Raw genomic sequence first — 23,722 nt, 5'->3', positions numbered from 1 at the left:
AGACACTTTTCAATTTCATTTTATCGCATATAAAATGCAAATTCTACATATAAAAATACATACAAAAATCAACTTCAAATAATCTCATGAACACGTAAAAACTGGCAGTGACTAACACAAATAAGACGTCAAAGTTTCTCAGAAATGTTTTAAAATTACACTCTTATACAAAGTAAACATATAACAAATTAAACAGATGCCTTTAATCAGATCACATTGAGACCAACTATTTTACTAACTGCTCGAGTTTATCTGTGTATTTAGTCATTGTTATCACAGATGTTTCTTATTTCATCCCAATTAACTGTCAAAGATTCAATGTTTTTTAACGCCTGTACAAGCATACTCATGGTTGAGTGGCCTCTATTCTGACTTTTCCATGTCTTCAACATGTCATATATCTTTCTTACCATGGTATCATTGTTTGCAGAAACTTGGTCAACTTGCACCTGTGTTAAACCAAGTTCAATGCCTAATAATTGCCAATTTCTTCCCACTGCTTGGGCAACTTTGCTCAACTCTTTTTCAGACAATTCTTTATTTTGATGAGAAGCAGTTACTTGATCCTTCATGAACCATTCACAGACTGCTTTTTCCGAACATATTTCGTGTTTTATTAAATCTGGACACGGTATAACTTCAGTTCCTTCTAACACAGAAATATTTTCAACAGCCTCACTACCATTTATGCCATGCGTTTCGTGGTTACATCTAAATGCTTGTCTAAATGGCTTCTTCACATTTTCCGACTTGTTCCGTAGAAGTCCAAATTCATGCACAACAATTGCTTCACAATAACGGCGAAATTGGTCCGCTATGACACAATCTATATCTTTAGACGGACAAAGACTAAGTACTAGCAATTCTATGCTGTTGCCCCTAACTTCAACTATTCCTACATGATCTACATTTAATCTAAACATACCAAGATTTTCAAATAGGAGATGTTTCTGTTGGTCCGCTGGAAGGTGTACAACCGACCATTTTCCTAAGAGAGCGGCTAATAAACGACTACACACAATATGCAAAAGAGATGACTCCTCAAACAACATTACCAACCGAATTTCTGTTTGCTTTCTCTCAGACATAAAATCAGATACGTCAGTCGTCATGCTATGATCTTTTAACAAACTCGGCACAACATACCAACCAAGGCCTTTGCTTTCTCCTGTATCTTCATCAAACTGCATAGCTTCAGATATAATATGATGCTTTTTCAGAAACTCTAGCAGAATATCTTTATACTCCATAAAATTGTGCTGAGTATCCATACTCCATACCTTATCTATTAAGATATCCTCTAGCTTGCCTTCGCGGATTAGCTTGTTCCAAGAACTGCGAACAGAAGATTTCCTTTTGCAAAACCTTTCCGATGTAATTATACACTTGAATGCATCAATTAGATATTGAGGATCCAGGACAACGTAGTTGGAAATTGGCACTTCATCAAAGTAAAATAAAGTCCCTTTGGTGTGGTGGTATCGCAAAAATAACTTTACCTGATTTTCATCCGACAACGGGAATTCACTTTCAGCATTGATCTGCATTACCTTTTCAAAGGTTATAATTTTCTTCATACTTCTTTTCTCTTTCAACGCCATTTCTAAAGGTAACCATTTGGCAGGTATTTCAACCATTTTTGAATGTTCGTCACCTATACGTAGGATTTCTTCAAGTAATTTAGTAACAGCGTCATCAGAAGGACCTGTGCTACCAACTGCAAAGTCATTTTCTTGAATATGTCCAATTACATTCGTATTTTCAAACAATTGTCGCACTTTGTCAAAAAATGTGTCACAATATTCAGCTTTTGCAGCTGGGTCATCTATTTTTAACATATCCTTGTGCGTGCCTACTAATATTACAGGAGGCAAAGAACCATCTTCATTTCCAACAAACGAATGGATTGAGTTCATCCAAAATCTTGCAAAGTATTCCATATTTTTATCACGAGTTTCTCCAGGGAACTCCTCGTCTTTAATTACGTCGTTGAGACTAACAGTCAAATCAAAGACAAGCAGATATATAGCCTGCTTGCTATGAAACATGGTATGAGTTGCATAGAACACATACTGTCCGCCGAAGTCCCAAATATCCAAAATGACTTTTGATTCACTTCTTTCATCGTCTGAAATTCTAAGCTCTTTCGAAAACGCCATCAGCTCTTTCTGAGAGAGAACCCGTTTAGGACTGGCATCTCTTTGTTCGATCAACTGTCCTGAAGTACGATTGTTTTCTTCAGTAAGTGTTATGTCTTGTTTATTGTCAGATTCATGTGTAACAGTTGTGTCATCAGCGTCATCTTCAGCTGGTACAAATCTTGCATCAACCTCATCAAACCATACGCTTGTACCATGCTCATCGTGCTGCTGATGCTGCTGCTGTTGTTGCTGCTGCTGATGTTGCTGCTGTTGATGTTCTAAGCTACTTTCCAGCTCTGTTTTGCGTGCAACTTGTACAATACGATTTACAATTTCATGACTTTCATCTTCCTTTTCAAACGTACAAGTGATTTGCCCACTGCTCGTCCATGTGAATTTATACCGATTAACATCAATACTATTTGTGCTCTCTATGTCGTCAACCCTCTGACCAACCAGTCGTCTTTTCAACGTTGTTTTACCTTGGCCAAAGTTCCCTACTATATTCACACGAATAACTCTATCTCTCTCTTTTCCCTCTTTGATAGCCTTTTCATAAAGAGATAATGCGTATGGATCTTGACTTATTTCAAATGGCACTGAAAACATATGAAAAGTATGACATGGCTTCCATGTTGAGTATAGGTATTATTTAGTTTACTATATACAAGATTTTATTTAAACATGAAAACCGAAATGCAGTGTGAAATTCATGTATCAAATATATTTATGAAGACGTTAATAAAATATTTACTGAGACAATATCAACGTTAGAGCATCAAAACGGAAGGTGGAAACAGATATTTGCACTTTAATTGATGTATATGAAAGTAAAACAGCGTTTACCAGTTTCAGGCTGATCAACAGGAAAGTAATGCAAAAGAGTTTGCTCGTAGACTATTCTGTTGAAGTCGGTTATTACAGAGAATATTATTCTGTCAATCTGAAATTGATATTAATGCATACAATAGATTTAATATCTTTCGTTTTAGAACCTAAATCCCACAACAGAATATAGATTCCAGTCTCGTTTTACTTTTATATGTATTTATAATTAGAATTAGAAACAAAACACTGCGATTCGTACTCTTCAAATGCTTATCAAACCCAGTAACAGTCTAGTTTGTATGGAAGATAATAGGCAAGGGTAGATTTCTCGGAAGCACAGAGCACCACAAACACTGCCACAGAGCTACGTTATAGCAAAGTAGGCCCGCAACAAAAAGAAGCCGTAACGGCAAAAAATATTATGGACGGTTTGCTTCGAAAATCCAACAAGCCCATTTTATGCAAAATATAGAAAAAGGCGAGGAAGGGGTAGGGGGTAACATTGGGAGGGGGGTTGAAGGGGAAAGTGGAACAAGGATGAATATTCAAAAGAGAATGCTACGTTCCTTAATCACAGTTACCCTACAAACGTAAACGACAGTAGCGCACACACATACAAAAGACAAATACACACACATAACTAACTCACACAGATAAACAAACAGACAAGTAAGGTATAACAATACTGTAGGGCACCGTCCAAATACACAGACGCACAAGCACACACATAAGCAGAAAAAGAATCTTGCTATGTTTCGTTGTTGAGCCCTGCAATACTAACAATGACAAAATGATGTATCACTCACCCGTTTCATATTATCTCTTTCCAAAAGCCACTCTCTTACTGCTGATACAGCTATCAAACTTGCTCTCCTCACACTATAACCTATAAACAAACATCGCATTTTAAATACTTTTCAAATTACGTTCTTTACAAAAAGGTATATAAGTTTCAAAAAGAAAACAAAGCCAAACATTTTATGCCATTCACATTCGTTTGTTGTGAAGTATCAACTGAATATCGGCTGATATGGCAACACTCTGACATGTCAGTTGGTGGCCGGAAGACCAACATTTAAAATGAAACATAATTTTTAAAATTGTTTAGTTGCTCAAAATTATTTAAGAAAAGATAAGTTAACCTAGGGGATCAAAGTGTGAGACGCAGTGTGTTGTTGTACGTATCACTTTTTGCCGGAATAGATTAATTTCAATATAAGTTGAAAAATCGGATTTGGATAGAAAAAAACAACATTTTGTTGCGTAATACTTAATTCAAAACATTAACATTTTGTATTAAACTTACCACAAAATAATGTTGCTATACACGGAAATGCCTGAAAAGAAAGGAAAAGTAATCCAGGTAAAATGAAACTTTGTGTTTTGTTTGATAATGAAAGGTAATTAGTAAACAAGAGCTCGTAGAACACGAAATGCCCCCTTGATGCATTCAGTAATTGCGCAAGGAACAGAAATTATTTGGTCATTGTATACAAAAGTTCTACTGTTCTGGGTAAATGTGACCTTGACCTTTGACCCATTAACCTTAAAATAATTAGAGGTCATCTGCTGATCATGATCAACCTCCCGATCAAGTTTCATTACCCTAGGCCCAAGCGTTCTTGAGTTATCGTCTGGAAACCATATAACTGTTCCGGGTTACTGTGACCTTGATCTTTGATCTACTGACCTCAAAATCAATTGGGGTCATCTGCTGGTTACGATCAACCTCCCCATCAATTTTCATGATCTTAGGCCAAAGCGTTCTTGAGTTATCATTCAGAAACTGTTTAACTGTTCAGGATCACTCTGACCTTGACCTCTGACCTACTGACCTTAAAATCAATAGGAGTCATCTGCTGGACATGATCAATCTCCATGTCATTTTTCACAACCCTAAGCTAAAGCATTCTTGAGTTATAATCCGGAAACTGTTTAAATGTTCCGTGTCACTGTGACCTTGACCTTTACCCTATTGATCTAAAAATCAATAGGGGTCATCTGCTGGTCATGAACAACCTTCCTGTCAATCTTCATGATCCTAGGCTTAAGCATTCTTGAGTTTTCATCCGGAAACCAATTAACTTATCTAAGTCACTTTGACCTTGACTTCTGACCTACTGATCTCAAAATCAATAGGGACCATCTGCTGATTATGACCAATCTCCCTATCAATTTTCATAATCCTAGGCTCAAGCATTCTTCAGTTATCATCCGGAAACGGATTGATCTACATACCGACTGACCGACCGACCGACCGACCGACCGACCGACATCTGCAAAACAATAGAGCCCTCCTTCTTCGAAGTGGGGCATAAATATCTCGATATATAATAACATTTTTTAAAGCACTACTTAAAGTTTGTGATGTCATCTTTACTAAATTATTCGACACTTTCATGCATTGGATGATTATGATTTGTACATATGAGTCGCGCCATGAAAAAAGCAACGCAGTGCATTTGCGCAGTCTGGTCTGGATCCATGCTGGTGGCAAAGGCACTGTGTTGGTTTTCTCATTGTGCGGCTGTATAAGTACTATTTTATATAAGGAAAGTACGGAATATCTTACTATACTCCTAATCTTGTTGTGTTTTGCTATTTCCAGGCTATTAATGTAGCAGCTTTTGAGTTTTTCATCACGTGTTCCACGTGGCGCAACTGCATGGATTACATCTGTCAGGAACAAGTAGACAGGTTAGGTTATAGAAAATTGTCTCATTTAAAGACATTAGTAATAAATTTTCAAAGTTGCCAATTATTTTTCTCAAGTTTAAACCTTATCGATTAACCAACAGACCGGTCATAAAGAAAAAAGCTATGGACCAACGATTATATAATAAAACAATCATGTAATAACATATCGGTACAGTTACTAAACTTGTATAAATTAGCGAGATGGGTGGGGAGAGGGTGTTAGAAGTTTTGTTATGAGTATTGTAGAAACAACAAAAATAAATAACAACTCTAAAATATCTACAAAAATATTCACTTTTGCAAATTGGTTTTAAGACGTACTCCCATTTACCCGAATTCCAGAGAATCAAATGATAAGTATCGATGATTCTTTTTTACCTTTTGCCTGCAAAATTTCTTAAATTCTAAAGTGGACTGCTCCATCATTCAATTTGGGTAGTACCGATTTTTATTTGAAGGGTTAACTGACCGAATAGCGAACAGTGCAGACCATGAATGTGGAGGTTGTTCTTAGTCCGCCTTGGTCGCAAAGGCAGAATTACTTGCCGCCAGCAGGCTAAGGTTAAAAAGAATACTCGTGAATTCAGCGTATCAAAACCTCTGGATATCGTGACAAATATTAGACCTAAAGGTATGAAGTTTAAAAAATAAAACATCTGAAAGGTATTGGTAAAGCTTAACATAGGGCATCAGTTTTTAATAAAAAGAAACTCGTATTGTTTTAAAAAGGTTACTGCGTAGGTCAAGGAAAGAATAAGAGTTTGTCTGAAGCTAATTGATTTAAATTGCACAAACAATACACTTACATCTCGCTGGTAGCTTGTAGCCTGAAATAATATAAACTATTTTTCACAGCATGGTCGATTTGTGTATTTTCTTTGCTAGTGTTTCTATGCTTTATGGTAAGTGTTTAACTAGGACTAGTTAATTATAAGAAATGTAAAGTCGATTCTGGATGCTGATATGCCCTATGAGTTTTCTGTAGCTCAGTTGTTTGTATTTTGGTTTCTAAGGTGTCGTCGTGGGTTCAACCCCATCGAAGACTGGCTACTTCATATAAATATTCAAACAGTCTAAGATCCAGATCCCGTGCACGTAATTCACGTCCTGTACGTTACAAAATATGTATAAACATCATTCGGAAGCATAGAACGCAACCTAGCAACATAATAGCACACTTGATTAGAACCTGGAATCGGATAATCGTTTTAATTTGCACTAGCCCCTAAAAACCTCAAATATCTAGCCTTGTATTGGAGGAGTTGCACATACAGGCAACCAATGACAATAAATACAAATTTAGATACGAACAAGAGCTCCACCAAGCGGGGCAATATACGCCCGAAGGATTACATCATAGGATGGGAGCAAAACTTAAAGAACTTGACTGGTGTAGCCCAAAGGACTGGAATAACAAAAGGAAAACTTCAAAAAACAAATCTAAGTCCACAAAAAATATTCGAAGTCCACAAAAAATCTTTATCAGGCACAGGTATGTAAAAATACACATAAAAACGGGAGGTACCATCCATGTTGTACCACAGAAAAGTTGTCTCGGTTTTTCCCTACGACCAATAATAAAAAAAAGTTTCAAAATAAGCTATTTATAATAACATAAAAGGGTAGTAATTCAAAAAAAAATTATTGTAAGTGAACAAAAAAGAGATCTGCCAAATAAAAACAAGAACACTGCAATGCAGAGCAATATACACAAGGCAAAGTCATATATGACCTTTGACCCTTAAGTGTGACCTTGACCTTTTAGCAAGTCTTCCGAAACATGCGTTCTGCACATTGTCTTAGTGTAGTGAACATTTCTGCCAAGTTTCTTTGAAATCCTTCCAGCAGTTTTAGAGTTACAGAGCGGACACGAAACAAACTGCTATGACTTTTGACCCCTAAGTGTGACCTTGACCTTGAAGCGAGTCATCCGGAACATGCGCTCTGCACGTCGTCATGGTGTGGTGGACATTTGTGTCAGGTTTCTTTGAAATCCTTCAAGGGGTTCAAGACTTACAGAGCGGACACGAAACAAATTGATATGACCTTTGACTCCTAAGTGTGACCTTGACCTTGAAGCGAGACATCCAAAACATGCGCTCTGCACGTCGTCTCGGTGTGGTGAACATGTGTGTCAAGTTTCCTTGAAATCCTTCAAGGGGCTCAAGAGTTACAGAGCGGACACAAAATTGCTAACGGACAGACGGACGGATGCACAGACGGACACCAGCGTCATAACATAATACGTCCCTTCGGGCGTATAAAAAGCAAACTTCATTCTGTTGTACCTTTTTTGTAATATACAAGAGAACCATTTGCCGAGAAACAAATATTGGGAGGCCTAAGTAAAGCTGTTTAGCAGATTCTCCAGCATCTTTACGTGATATCACTATATTGATGCATCGATAAAAGCTGCATTTTCTTTGTACATTACAGTTATGTTATCATTCAAAGACTATATATAAGAATAATTTACCTACCTTTTGTAAGCTTTGCATCTCCAACAGGACAATGTCCAATAGCAGCACATTTTGCAGACAATTCCTGACCACCTGCAATATGCACAGCGACACCAACTGAAAACAATGAACAAAAGAATGAAGAAAACACGTGTGTCACTACATCAAAAGGTATTATCTAGAAAACACAGACGTTCCGAAGTGAAACGGTCTTTCAAGCTTGCCAAAGTATTTTTCATACGTTCTGGGAGTCTAAGGCCACGGCTTCATATATCCCAGTTGCTCCGTGCGGACACATTAATGAAAGCTCCATACAACGACATGGTAGAACAACCATAAAGGGATTCATGATAAACAGTTTAAAGTAAAGAAAAAAAAAACAAAAAAAAAAAAAAAAAAAAAAAAAAAAAAAAAAAAACCCATCCAAACTGGATAGACGCCGTAAGATAATCCATCACTAACAGCTGATCCCAAAACCTCGATTTTCTAAACAAGAGCTGTTTGAGGACAGCTACGTTCGACTATTTGATAGTATTGCCACTGAAAAAATAAAAATAATTGAAACATAGGCATTAACAAGTACAAAGGAGGCAACGATTTTGAGTCACAGAACTTCCCTATCTTATATTGTATAATGAGATACTGCATGCCATATCATCACTGGGAACAAGTGTGTGAACTTTCAATTCATCCTCACAACTGATTACTGAGATTAAATCTTACATACGAAAAGATAACCAAATATTACTCAGTCGCAAACATTGTAAACATACCAAGTTGTTATGGGGCATGTTCAGTGATTGCCAGATGATCACAGTGAAAAAGTGAGTGAAGTATTAATCACTTACCATAAGTGGATACTAAGTACAAAATTTAAGCTAAGATAGCTAATGAAGAAGCGGCATAATTTTATACAAATGCATAAGTTGTAATGAGATACAAGCTATCAAACAAAACTAAACCAAAAAATGCATAGTAGGAAAATGAGAATAACTTTTAAAAAGCAAGAGTTATGACACCTGTGCAGGGCATGCCAGATCATCAAAGTGAACAAGATGAATTAAGTGTGTAAATTTTCAATCCATTCTCAAAAGTGGTAACTCAAATACCAGGATACACACAAAACTTGACCAAATCGTGACGCCGACGCTCGTGACGAGGAATTGGCGATTGCAATATCTCCCCCTATCTTAAAAAGAATACGTTCTAATAAAGATGCCATCTTAAAAAGAATACGGTTTAATAAAGTTGCCATCAGTAAAATATTGGAAGTTTTGTTCAAAACGTCTGCCATTTTAAAAACTACCTTCTCCTAAACCTAGAAGGTTTTGGCTCGTAGAGTTAACAATTGCGTCAATTTGTAGCCTGGTTATATCTCCTTCCCAAAGCGATACCTTTCCATTCAATGTTTTATTAGTTTCAAACTCTGGCTTTGACACTGCACCTACAAAATATAAAATATTCAATATATATACAAAGTCCCGTGTGAAAGCGGCGTAAACAATCTGGAAAAATATCTGGTATGTTGGAAAGTACAAAATTTAAATGAACTGGTAAAATACGATGAAGTACTGCACTGAAGGGAATGATTAGGGTAGTGTCGCAGCAAAAAACTAGCTGATAGGTATGAATTTATCATTCTGAGAGGTAAATGAAAATAATAGCAGATTAAATTTAAACCGGTCATTCTGAGAAGGAATGGAAAATAATAGCAGGTTAAATTTGAATTGTTCATTCTGAAAGGTAAAAGAAAAATAATAGCAGATTAAATCTGAACTGGTTATTCTGAAAAGTAGAGGAAAATAATAGCAGATTAAAACTGAATTGGGCATTCTGTCAGGTAAAGGAAAATAAATAGCAGACTTAAAGGAAAGTAATTGCAGATTAAAATATCAATTGGTCATTCTGAGAGGTAAAGGAAAATAATAGCAGATCAAATTTGAAATGGTCTGAGAGGTAATGGTAAATAATAGTAGATCAAACTTGAACTGGTTATTCTGTGAGGTAAAAGAAAATAATAACAGATTAAATTTAAAGGAAAATAATGGCAGATTAAATTTGAATTGGTCATTCTGACAGGGAATGAAAAAAATGCAGATTTGAAATGAATTGGTCATTCTGAAAGGTAATGGGAAATAATAGCTGATTAAAACTGAACTGGGCATTCTTTGAGGTAAAGGAAAATAATGGCAGACTTAAAGGAAAGTAATTGCAGATTAAATTTGAAATTGGTCATTCTGAAAGGTAATGGGAAATAATAGCAGATTAAATCTAAATTGATCATTCCGAGATAGAATGGAAAATTATAGCAAATTAAATTTGAATTGGTCATTCTGAGAGGGAATGGAAAATAATAGCAGATTAAATTTAAATTGGTCATTCTAAAAGTGAATGGAAAATAACAGAAGATTAAATTTGAGTTGGTCATTCTGAGAGGGAATGGAAAATAATAACAGATTAAATTCCAATTGGTCATTCTGAGAGGAAAAAGAAAACAAGAGCTCGTCGAACACGAAATGCCCCCCTTGATGCATTCAGTAATTGCACAAGGAACAGAAATTATATGCTCACTGTAAACAAAACGAACGTTTTACTGCTCTGGTTCAATGTGACCTTGACCTTTGACATATTGACCTCAAAATCATCTGCTGGTCATGATCAACCTCCCTATTAAGTTTTGTGATCCCAGGCCCAAGCATTCTCAAGTTATTGTCCGGAAAGGGTTTAACTGTTCCGGGTCAATGTGACCTTGACCTTTGGCCTACTGACTTCGAAATCTATAGGGGTTATCTACTGGTCATGACCAACCTCACTATTAAGCTTCATGATCATAGACCAAAGCGTTCTCAAGTAATTGTCTGGAAACAGTTTATATGTTCCAGGTCAATGTAACCTTGACCTTTGACCTACTAAACTAAAAATCAATAAAGGTCATCTGCTGGTCATACTGAACCTCTCTAGCATCTTTCATGACTCTTGGCTCAAGCATTCTCAAGTTATCGTCCAGAAACCGTTTAACTGTTCCTGGCAAATGTGACCTTGAATTCTGACCTAATGAGCTCAGCATCAATAGAGGTCATCTGCTGGTCATGACCAATCTCCCTATCAATTTTCCTGACCCTAGGCCCAAGCGTTCTTGAGTTTTTGCCCGGAAACCATTTTACTGTTCCTGGTTAGTGTGACCTTGACCTTTGACCTAATGATTTCAAAATCAATAGGGGTCATCTGCTTGTCATGACCAACCTTCCTATGAACTTTCATGATCCTAGGCCTTAGCGTTCTTGAGTAATCATCCGGAAACCGTTAAACTGTTCTGGGTCACTGTGACCTTGATCTTTGAAATACTGACCTCAAAATCAATACGGGTCATCCGCAGGTCATATGCAACCTCCCACTCAACTTTCATGGTCCTATGCCAAAGTGTTCTCGAGTTTTCATCCGGAAACCGTTTAACTAATCAGGGTCACTGTGACCTTGACCTTTGACATACTGACCTCAAAATCAATAGGGGTCATCTGCTGGTCATGATCAACCTCTCTATAAACTTTCATGATCTTAGGCCCAAGCGTTCTTGAGTTATCATCCGGAAACCATTTTACTGTTCAGGGTCACTCTGACCTTGACCTTTGACATACTGACCTCAAATCTGCTGGTAAAGACCAACCATCCTATCAACTTTCATGGTCCTAGGCCCAAGCGTTATTTAGTTATCATCCGGAAACCGTTTTACTAATCAGGGTCACTGTGACCTTGACCTTTGACATACAGATCTCAAAATCAATACGGGTTATCTGCTGGTGATGACCAACGTCCGTATTAACTTTCATGTTCCTAGGCCTAAGCGTTCTTGAGTTATCATCCGGAAACGGATTGATCTACATACCGACCGACCAACCGACAGACTGTCCGACCGACCGACAGACCGACCGACAGACAGACCGACCGACATCTGCAAAACAATATACCCCTCCTTCTTCGAAGTGGGGTACAATAAAAGCAGATAAAGTTTGAATCGCAGATTAAATTTGAACTGGTCATTCTGAGAGGTAAAGAAAAAAAATAGCAGATTTCATATGAATTGATCATTCTGAGAGGTACAGGAAAATAATAGCAGATTAAGTCTGAACTGGTCATTGTTCGTGGTAATGGAAGATAATAGTTGAACAACCGTTAACTAGCCATTAACGAAGATAATAGCAGATTAAGTTTGAATTGGTTATTCCGAGAGGTAGCGGAAAATAATAGCAGACTAACTTCTAACCAGTCATTCTGAGAGGTAAACGAACATACTACAAGACTATTATTTAAGACTTAGAGAAACCTTTGCTAACGAAGGTAGATCCTTCGGAACAATACGATCAAGCAAAAACAAGAGATCACAGAGTGATCTTGGCGCCCACCATTGAGCCATTTTTGAATGTTCCAAATTTCAAGACTAGCTCAAGGTCAAAATCAAGGTCAAAATTCATTTCAGACACAAAACTGTGCATGTGGTCCATGCATGTGGTCCAAATTTGAAAGCTGAAGCTTGAGAAATGTGAAAGTAGGTCACTAGATCAATTTCAAGGTCAAAATTCATTTTGGTACACAAGACTATGCATGTGCTTCAAATTTGAAGGCTGTGGCTTGAGAAATGTGAAAGTAGGTACTAGGTAAAAATCAAGGTCAAATTTCAATTCAGAATATAAAACTATCCAAGTGGCCCAAATTTGAAGCATGTAGCTTTAGAAATGTGAAAGTAGGTCACTATGTCAAAGTTCATTTCGTACACAAAACTATGCATGTGGTCCAAATTTGATGGCTGTAGCTACAGAAATGTGAAAGTAGGTCACTAGGTCAAGATCAAGGTCAAGTCATGTCAAGGTTCATCTTGCCACTCAAAACTATACATGTGGTCCAAATTTGAATGCTGTATGGACAAGAAGATTTTAAAAGTTTTTCCCTATATAAGTCTATATGAACCATGTGACCCCAATATTTGACCCTAGGGGTATAATTTGAACTCACTTGGTAGAGAAACACTAGATGATGCTACATTACAAATATCAAAGCTCTAGGCTTTGTGGTTTGGACAAGAAAATTTTCAAAGTTTTTCCCTATATAAGTCTATGTAAACCATGTGACCAAAAGGGCGGGGTCATATTTAAGCCTAGGGGAATAATTTGAACAATCTTAATAGAGGACCACTAGATGATGCCACATACAAAATATCAAAGGCCTAGGCCCTGTGGTTTTGGACAAGAAGTGTTTCAAAGTTTTTCCCTATATAAGTCTATGTAAATTAAAAAAATAAACAAAGGGTCATAACTCACTCAAAAATTGTTGAACCAGTCTGATTTTCAAGAGGACACAACTAGGGTACCAATACATCATCCTGACAAAGTTTGGTTAAAATCCCCCTAGTAGTTTCTGAGGAGATGCGATAACGAGAAATTGTTAACGGACGGACGGAAGGACGGACGGACGACGGACCACGGACGCAGAGTGATTTGAATAGCCCACCATCTGATGATGGTGGGCTAAAAATAATAGCAAACTAGATTTAAATGAGTCTTTTTGAGATGTAAAGAACATGTATACGAAACTCTACCAATGACGATCAGGTAACTTTCTATGGCGATGGTGACTAGTTCATACTTTATGTCATACATCATGGTGGCCTACAGGCAATACGGCTTATACCAAATCGGTTTAACATTCTCTATGATACTTGGTGTGCATCTAATATCAGACCATCGTGCAGATCTTCGAATATATATGAGTATAGATGTTGTGGGGAGCAGACTTTGGATGTATATGCAAACCATATGAGAACTAGAATTTGGGAAGCCATGGACCTAAGAAGTATTAACTTTTACAATATTTCGAATGAATCAACGAATTTGCTGACGTTATGCGATCGGACAATTGATATACCTGCGATCATGTATCTGGCCGATGTGACAGAATCGAGAAAAATGCACCACGAGTATTTTGTTAGTAAGTGATATTTCCTTGTTGTGATGAGAGAACATTGACGTTTGGTTGTCGGAGAACGCCGGGACCGAGCATAGACGAGGAGACTCACTAAAAGGAACCCGGCATTAAATCGGAGTTGCGGCCGATTTTCTCAGTACCTTAAGCATTTATAAAAGCGTACGACCATGTATCACACACTTAAGGATTATTAGTTGGCATTTTCACGACATATTAGTACAAGCTTTATTTAAGTCTAAAATGAGGTCGATTTGTTTCAGTTTGTAGAGACGTACAGACTTATACTAGTATAACAATAATACTGTAAGAAAGAAAAAACAACATAAAATAAGATACCGAGGCATGATTATGATAAAATTAAAACCGTGACTGGACAAGGGACGCCGAGCGCTAGATTTTCGGCACTTATTGACGTATAAGGGCAAGTATATATTCTGTCTAGGAATTGAAAAAAAAAACACAGCGGGAAGTATTACAATCCGTGGATTATACACAACAAAACAGTCAACCTACCTGACGGTTCCAAATATGCTGCATACTCGTTCCAGTTCTTCACATGTTGTAATCTCACATAGTAGTCTTTAATTAAAAATTAAAAATGTTTCCACTTTCGGCAAGTTCTGTTACAAATTACATGTTAACCACAAATAAGAGGGAATTTTAACGTACAATTTGACATTTTATAGACGTAATTAGACCAAATTTATTTGCAGTTGGTGACAGAAGTAATGAATAAATGTGTCTCTGTTAAAATTAAAATCATATACATGCATGGTACTTACTGTATATAAATAAATCAACGAAAAGTGCTTAAAGCGATAAAAATAACACAATTTCAGATACTACAAATATTAAAAATTGTCATTTACCATCGCTTTTCCTTCCAATTCTTTTTAATTTGTCAAACAGGTTCGGCTTCTTTTCCTTCTTTGGTGCTGCCATCATGCGGCGAAAACTCTAGCAGTCTTTCTAAAGATAAAAAAAGAGTGGTATGATAAATCTTCCGTAATGTTCCTGTGCGCGCGCACCTGCGTGCGTGCGAGTGCATGTGTGCGTGATGAGGGGGTTATATATTACTAATAAATTGTTCAATGTGTATATTGGTATAAAAGCGTGTTTTAAGGGCCTAATTTCATTTGGAACTTTGGCATAACTTCAATGAGAACTTGGAATTAATTGGATATAGCTGACTGCATATTTCTTCAGAACTCTGACAGTATAGAACCAGAGGTAATCTTAATCAAGTACTCGGTTCGTGAAAAAAGGAAATGATATAAACTTGACTAGTAGAAACAGTATGACATATATGTTGTGTGTGTTCGTGTTTAACGTCTTTTTCAACACTTTTTCAGACATATAAACGACGGCGTCTACTTGTTACTAAACTTTATAGTGCTCAGTGCCACACTGGAATATCATGCCGTAGTCACGTGACATGATACCCCACCCAGTCACATTAAACTGACACCGAGCTGACCAGTCCTAGCACTGCCCGCCAAGCGAGGTCGTTACAAGTACCATTTTTTTTTTAAGTCTTTGGGATAACGCGGCTGGGGATTGAACCCACGACCTCTCGCATTCGAAGTGGGCGCTCTACCACTAGGCTACCGAGGCGGTCCCGATGTGTTTAGAGTGTGGAAGCGGAAATATTATGGTAAGAATGAGTTCGTGAGTTTTCTGGAGATCATTGTATCTGAGTGTACCAACAATGCAAAAAGCGTCTGACACAAAAATCCGGATATGCCAAAAATGTAACAAAAAAAAAAAAAAAAACGCTTGACACAAAAAGTAATTTTTACCAATCTTTAACATAGGGAAGTTAAGGTGGTGAATCACAGAAGCTACGGAAATGCATATCATTGTTCCTATCCGTGTAGAATACTTCCCCATTTAAGATAGTTACAAATATTTTCTACATACAATGTAGAATTCGACTAAACACCGGCGACTGTCAAATCTATTCAACCGATAAAATATTTGGTAGTCTGCTTTATTATTTGACACACAAATTTGAAAAGATTTTATTTTGAACGACACTTTCTCGTACAAGGTAGAATCGAATTAATCTCTCAGTAGTAAATTTACGTGTTTTTCCTCACATTTTTAAGTCCAAGTAGTTTGTTTTCCCCGATTTCAAGTTGTTTTCTAAGATTATTTCTAATGTCAATATATTATAGCAAAGGTGCACATGAGTTGCTATTTTCTGCATGGTCACATAAGGACATTATATTGCTTAGACTTCCGGTTTCGTAAAACATAATATCTTTCATAAATTGCATTATCTGAAAAAGAATATCCCACCTTACGCATGCATTATTCTAGTGTACAGTAACAATAAAAGAAAAAAAACGTGTGTGAAAGTTTTAAATGTGGAAATTTTAAAGAGAAAATGTAATTTACGCAGAGAACAATGTCATGTACAACGACTTAATAAAAGAACAATACATACATGTATTAGCTGCATCTGACATGTTCAAAACATCATTCTCGTAACAATTTAACTACAAAATTAACTTCTTCATTTTTATAAATATGTATTAAATGAAATATGTATTATCTGAAAAGTTGTGACCTACTTTCACGGTTGATGAAAATCATATTCAGGTAGTGTGAAAAACAAATGTATTCTCTACCACCTTAGTTAAACAGTTTTATGATCCGAGTACAGTTTAAAAAATAATCTGCAAATAGTGTTAAGATATCAATTTATACTATATTATGAATAAACACTACTTACAGCCTAACATACTCCCATTTTGTGTTTTTCTATCTTAATGTACAAAATAAACTCGTTGTTGACTTCCGTATCGGAAAGCTCTTGATAAATGCGATAATATTATGTCCTGTATATGCATGTAGAGAGGATCTTGCATTTTTCTGTCTTCAAGGTAAAAACATTGAAAACACATTATTGAAGAAGATTAGTGCATTTGACATAATATGGTATATGTCAGAGCGACAGAAAATATTTAACTGCACGTATTTGGAATGCAACGTTTTGTGGCAATCCAATCGAATGTTTATCGTAAAGTATATTGTCCCTTTTGTTTGTGAGATAGCTGTTTTCCAAAAGAACTATCTCTGTTCTACGACTGGTAGTCCCTTTTCCAGAGGGATAACATTCTTTGTAATAGAGAAATAACTCTCTTTAAATTGAACAAACAGCTCTTAAACTTAACAAAAGTGAACTCCCTCTCTCTAAAAGAGAGAACTACTAAACTAATGTTACGCCTTTACCCTGCTAAACTGTTAAAATGGACTGGTCTATCATTCAGTATCATTTATTATTTGAAGGATTGTCCATTGAAAATTTACAGACTGATAGCGAACAGTGCAGACACGGGCAGGCTGATATTGGTCTGCACTGGTCGCAAAGGCAATATCACTTGTCGTCAGCAGGCTATATGAGCTGTCTGCTGAACACTGTCTTAATAGACTGAGATATCACTTTGTCTTAAAATGCTGTCTATCAACGCCAATCTGGAATAACCACAATAGTTACTGCTCCCTGTGACAAAAACGGACGCGGAAGTGTCTTCAAATTCCGATCAAAGCCTGAAACTATAATACACACTGAGCGCAAAAATATATGCGTTATTCGTATAAATGTACATGTTCATGATGTTGAACTTGTATTTTACACATTGACCGTTTAAAATACACGCTAAGGACATAAATCAACATTTTGTGGCAATCCAATCCAATCGAATGTTTATCGTAAAGTATATTGTCTTTAGTTTGTGAGATAGCTGTATCTCTGTTCTACGACTGGTAGTCCCTTTTCCAGATGGATAACATTCTTTGTAATAGAGAGCCTAACTCTCTTTAAATTGAACAAACAGCTCTTAAACTTAACAAAAGTGAACTCCCTCTCTCTAAAAGAGAGAACTACTAAACTGATGTTACGCTTTTACCCTGCTAAACTTTTAAAATGGACTGGTCTATCATTCAGTATCATTTATTATTTGAAGGAAAACTTTCGCCCATCTCATATACAGTGTACGCTTTTAAGAGATCAAATGTAAAATGTGGCATCTAGAATGTAAAAAATGATTCCTCGTGTCACACCAGTTAACCTCGTTTCGAACTTGACATATATTTTATAGGAACAAATATTCAGAAAAAGTTTACAAAGAACAAGTAAAACTGCAATTTATGTTTCTGTTTTATCTTACCTGATGACTTAAGTTTTGACTTCAGGTAATCCGGTTTTTAATTTAGATTATGTAGCGACAAATTTCAAGTGTTTAAAGTTTCTATCTATGATTTGAACTTGTGACATTGTTTTTTACCCAAGATATCCCAGTTCTGAACTTGACCTAGATTTTGTAAAAGATATATATTCCGACAAAGCTTAGGTACAAAATATGGCCTTTTGAGTGTTAAAACACGATTCTCTATTTTTCTTGGTCACAAGGTTAGAAAAATATGTAGTTAATGCCCGTCCTCTCTTTAAAGTCAATGTCACACTTAAGAGGTCAAAGGTAAAAAAGGGTCAAATTTTCGTGTCCGTGTCATAACTTCTTTATGCATTAAGGGATTCTAAAATAACTTGGCACAAATGTTCACCACCATGAGACGATGTGTCGCGCACAAGACACAGTTCCCCAGCTCCAAGGTCAATGTCACACTTAGAGGTCAAATTTAAACAAGAGGACCATGATGGTCCTGATTCGCTCACCTGTCCCCACATGACCCAGTTTTGAACTGAGTATGACGTTGTTTTTTTCTATTATTTGACATAGTGACCTAGTTTTTCAGATCATGTGACCCAGTTTTGAACCTGACCTAGATATCATCAAGATAAAAATTCTGACTAATTTTCATGAAGATCCATTGAAAAATATGGCCTCTAGAGAGGTCACAAGGTTTTTTATTATTTGACCTACTGACCTGGTTATTGATGGCACGTGACCCAGTTTCGAATTTGACCTAGATATCATCAAGGTGAACATCATGAAGATCCATTCAAAAGTATGGCCTCTAGAGAGGTCACAAGGTTTTCCTATTTTTAGACCTACTGGCCTAGTTTTTGACCGAGTTGACCCAGTTTCGAACTTGACCTAGATATCATCAAGATGAACATTCAGACCGACTTTCATACAGATTCAATGAAAAATATGGCCTCCAGAGAGGTCGCAAGGTTTTTATTATTATCTGACCTACTGACCTAGTTATTGAGGCATGTGACCCAGTTTCGAACCTGACATAGATATCATCAAGGTGAACATTCTGACCAATTTTCATGAAGATCCATTCAAAATTATCGCCTCTAGAGAGGTCACAATGTTTTTCTACTTTTAGACCTACTGACCTAGTTTTTGACCGAGTTGACCCAGTTTCAAACTTGACCTAGATATCATCAATGTGAACATTCAGACCAACTTTCATACAGATCCCATGAAAAATATGGTCTTTAGCGAGGTCACAAGGTTTTTTTATCATTTGACCTACTGACCTAGTTATTGAAGGCACATGACCCACTTTCAAACTTATCCTAGATATCACCAAGGTGAACATTCTGACCAATTTTTATGAAGATCCATTCACAAGTATGGCCTCTAGAGAGGTCACAAGGTTTTTCTATTTTTAGAACTTCTGACCTAGTTTTTGACCGCACGTGACCCTGTTTCGAACTTGACATAGATATCATCAAGATGAACATTCAGACCAACTTTCATAGAACCCATGAAAAAATATGGCCTGTAGAGAGGTCACAAGGTTTTTCTATTATTTAACCTACTGACCTAGTTTTTGACCGCACGTGACCCAGTTTCAAGCTTGACCTAGATATCATTAAGGTAAACATTCTGATCAATTTTCATGAAGATCTTGTGAAAAAAATGACCTCTAGAGAGGTCACAAGGTTTTTCTATTTATAGACCTGCTGACCTAGTTTTTGACCGCACGTGACCCAGTTTCAAACTTGACCTAGATATCATCAAGTTGAACATTCTGACCAATTTTCATAAAGACCCCGTGAAAAATGTGACCTCCAGAGTGGTCACAAGCAAAAGTTTACGCACGGACGGACGCACGGACGGACGGACGGACGACGGGCGCTGTGCGATCGCAAAAGCTCACCTTGTCACTTTGTGACAGGTGAGCTAAAAATATGGTCGGTTCATTTTTCGTGTCTGGGCCATAACGTCTTTATGCATGAAGGGATTCTGAAATAACTTGTTACAAATATTCACCATCATGAGTCGACGTGTAGCGCATAAGACACAGGGGCCCGTCTGGTCAAACATAGTACGACTAAAATCGATCGTAAGTCTGTGATATTTGTTTTCTTGGAATATAGACACATAATTATACAGAAAACATGCTACTTGCCCTTAGGCCTACACATAAAATATTGAACACATGAAATTGGTAACGTGTTTTGTTGCTGGTATCAACAAAAGTGTTCAGACAAAATTTTGGTCGTATATCGGTAAGATGTTTGATATGACTGGTCCCAGCTGGTCCCTTGCTCCAAGGTCAAGACCACAAAATAAAAATAAAGGGTTGATTTTTCGTGTCCGTACCGTAACTTATGTTACTTGTTCACGCATCCTAACATATAACTGTAAATAGCAATCATTGTCTCCGCTGGTACTTTTTATTTAACAAAAAATGGTTGGCATTATGAATTGGTCCAGGATGGCGGAAGCGGGGGTATAATGTAGCGACTGTTAGGCGGCAGCTCTAGCTTCTAGTAAGATAGAAATACGGTTTATAGGCGTGCTTTTTCTACGTTTATTACAAAATAAAATGGAAAATGCGCGTTATTGTAGAGGCTATACACCAGTAAAACATTCCCCATATGGGTTTAGTGTAAATTCGCCACAGTTTAGATCAATTTCCTATACTTTCTAAAATTTTAACCCATTAAAACCCATATATCATCGCAAACTACAATTAACAAGATGTAAAAATATGAAAGTAGAAGATTTGGCGGATGAACCGACAGACAGACACACGGACAGGGGTAAACCTATAGTCCCCTCCTGTCTCACGTCATCGACTTTTTGAAGTCGTCAGGAAACATTTCTTCGCGTGACTTCCATAGGGAATCGACAGAAGATAATTTCTTGCGTGACATACTAGGGACGCTGTGTATACTTTCTGTTTCTAATTCTGTTTTTTATGAGAATATATGTCTGTAAAACCAACACGGAATACTTACATGTAAACGATTCTGAAGCATTCAGTTGCATTTTATAACTAGAAATTGCTTTTGTAAAAAAGCGCATGTCTCCCCCAATGCAAAGTCCTATAGGCAAGAAGTCAATAGGGGTCAGGAGCGAAAGTCAAAGAGGGCTGCAATAGGGATCATCTACTTGGCATGTCCAGTCATCCCTCTAAGTTTCAACACTCTTGGCCTAACGGTTCTCAAGTCACTGTTCAGGCTCCTGTGACCTTGACTCTTGAAATCAAGTGGAACCCAGATCCAAATGATTAATAGGGCGTCAGATCTACTCTGCATGTCCAAGTCAATTTCTTCAATTATTTCGAAAGTTTCAAAACCCATTCCTAAAAAGTGAAAGTGCATTCTCGCAGTATTTATTTTCCGGAAATGTTCATTTATCACATGACGTCAGGCCCTTTTGACCTTTAAAGGACCTTTACTTAGAAGATCTTTGGAAATCGTCGAAGAATTAATAGGGGTCATTACTTACTCTGCCATGGGTTCGTGTTCAATCATCCTATGAAGTTTCAATATTCTGGGTCAAGTGGTTCTCAAGTTATTATCGGAAATTGTTTTCATATTAAAGCTCCTGTGACCTTGACCTTTAAGAGTGACCCCAAAATCGACAGGGGTCATCTACTCTGCATGTTCAATCATCCTATGAAGTTTCAACATTCTGGATCAAGAGGTTCTCAAGTTATTGATCAGAAATGGTTATCAATGTTCAGGCCCTTGTGACCTTGACCTTTAACAGAGTGACCCTAAAAACAATAGGGGTCATTTACTCTACAGGAACAGTCATCCTATGAAGTTTCAACATTCTGGGTCGAGAGGTTCTCAAGTTATTGATCGGAAACGGTTTTCGATGTTCAGGCCCCTGTGACCTTGATCTTTAACAGAGTGACCCTGAAATCGATAGGGGTCATCTACTCTGCATGACCAATCATCCTATTAAGTTTCAACATTCTTGGGTCAAGTGGTTCTCAAGTTACTGACCAGAAATGGCTTTCAATGTTCAGACCCCTGTGACCTTAACCTTTAACAGAGTGACCTCAAAATCAATAGGGGTCATCTGCTCTGCATGACCAATCATTCTATGAAGTTTCAACATTCTGGGTCAAGTGGTACTCAAGTTATTGATCGGAAATGGTTTTCAATGTTCAGGCCCCTGTGACCTTGACCTTTGACGGAGTGACCCCAAAAACAATAGGGGTCATCTGCACTACATGACCAATCATCCTATTAAGTTTCAACATTCTTGATCAAGTGGTTCTTTAGTTATTGATCGGAAACGGTTTTCAATGTTCAGGCCCCTGTGACCTTGACCTTTGACGGAATGACCCCAAAAACAATAGAGGCCGTCTACTCCAGCAGCCCTACAACCCTATAAAGTTTGAAGGTTCTGGGTCAAGTGGTTCTCTAGTTATTGATCGGAAATGGTTTTCAATGTTCAGGCCCCTGTGACCTTGACCTTTGACGGAGTGAACCCAAAAACAATAAGGGTCGTCTACTCCAACAGCCCTACAACCCTATGAAGTTTGAAGGTTCTAGATCAAATGGTTCTCCAGTTATTGATCGGAAATGAAGTGTGATGTACGGACGGACAGGGCAAAAACAATATGTCCCCCCGGGGGGGGGGGGGGGGGGGCATAATTAGGAAGTCACAGACCACCCCCAATGGATTAGTACATGCATAGCACGAGGAGTTCGACATTAAATGACATTATATACATGAAGACTGATCGATAGAGACACTTCGGTATGTACTTTTATTTCATTTACGCCCTTTCAGGACATAAATCGCATACTTAAGTCGCAAAATGGAATACAGTGTCAGTCGCATATAAGAGTTCAGATCAAATATCAAAACTGGCAATTCGGCATGCAGTGAATGTTTTGTTTTTACCGTCTAGATAAAAAGTAATTTCTTTCAAAAACGCAAGAGCTATGCAACGTCTTATTTACATATATTTATGGAGTATGCATGCTTATTTAAGAAAACAACATGGATTATTGAATTGCAAATCAATTTGACATGATGTTATTCACCAGTTTCGTGACTTGGTCGAGTGAATTTCTGTGCAATGAGTGTGATCAGTCAGCATTTTGTAAACATTACTTGTCTGTTTCATCAGTTATGTCACCACATGCTCATATTTATGTTCAACTTATTGTAAAACTTAAATACACACACCATGTAATGCAAAATAATTCATTTGAAGACGATTTCTTATCTTCGACCTGCTAGCTCTTTGTTTTGATCGGTAAACAGGAAGAAGGGGAATACAGTCGTGTATAGGGGGTGGAACTATTATACCTACATTGTATCATGGTTTACCTGCAGTGTCATTATAACTTAACTTCTATCTGTAATATTCTTCAGCTGAGGAAGAGGCGTGGCTATAAGCCGTAACTAAACTTGAGAACATGTCTTTGGTCCCGCTTAC

General features: G+C 37.2%; 1 protein-coding gene across 4 annotated transcripts; it reads right to left on the bottom strand.

Moving 5' to 3' along the window:
* Nucleotides 1-3: 3 nt before the first annotated feature.
* LOC123550850 (uncharacterized) lies at nt 4-17,646 on the bottom strand. 4 transcript variants are annotated; one of them, XM_053540182.1, is made up of 11 exons: nt 16,839-17,641; nt 14,971-15,070; nt 14,615-14,680; nt 9,432-9,569; nt 8,147-8,242; nt 6,473-6,493; nt 5,542-5,645; nt 4,276-4,306; nt 3,776-3,855; nt 2,988-3,084; nt 4-2,740 (listed from the first exon to the last, which is right to left on the bottom strand). In XM_053540182.1, exons 2-11 carry the CDS (start codon nt 15,044-15,046, stop codon nt 261-263), a joined length of 3,189 nt encoding a protein of 1,062 aa, XP_053396157.1. In that variant the 5' UTR covers nt 15,047-15,070; nt 16,839-17,641; the 3' UTR covers nt 4-260. The 4 variants fall into 4 exon arrangements, with proteins under 4 accessions (XP_053396157.1, XP_053396159.1, XP_053396158.1 ...); XM_053540184.1 differs by lacking the exon at nt 16,839-17,641 and adding an exon at nt 16,678-16,785; XM_053540183.1 differs by lacking the exon at nt 16,839-17,641 and adding an exon at nt 16,551-16,684.
* Nucleotides 17,647-23,722: the final 6,076 nt, after the last annotated feature.

The sequence above is a fragment of the Mercenaria mercenaria genome, chromosome 4 (assembly GCF_021730395.1).
Source record: "Mercenaria mercenaria strain notata chromosome 4, MADL_Memer_1, whole genome shotgun sequence".
Lineage (NCBI taxonomy): Eukaryota > Metazoa > Mollusca > Bivalvia > Venerida > Veneridae > Mercenaria > Mercenaria mercenaria.
This window is presented reverse-complemented; position numbering and strand designations above follow the sequence as displayed.

Bases quoted from the DNA above. Each gene is read 5' to 3' on its own strand.
- LOC123550850 (XM_053540182.1), bottom strand. From the start codon at position 15,046: ATGATGGCAGCACCAAAGAAGGAAAAGAAGCCGAACCTGTTTGACAAA. The intron at 4,307-5,541 runs GTAAGATATTCC...CTTTCTTTTCAG, and splicing joins ACAACAAGATTAGGAGTATA to GCATTTCCGTGTATAGCAAC. The intron at 2,741-2,987 runs GTAAACGCTGTT...ATATGTTTTCAG, and splicing joins TGTTGATCAGCCTGAAACTG to TGCCATTTGAAATAAGTCAA.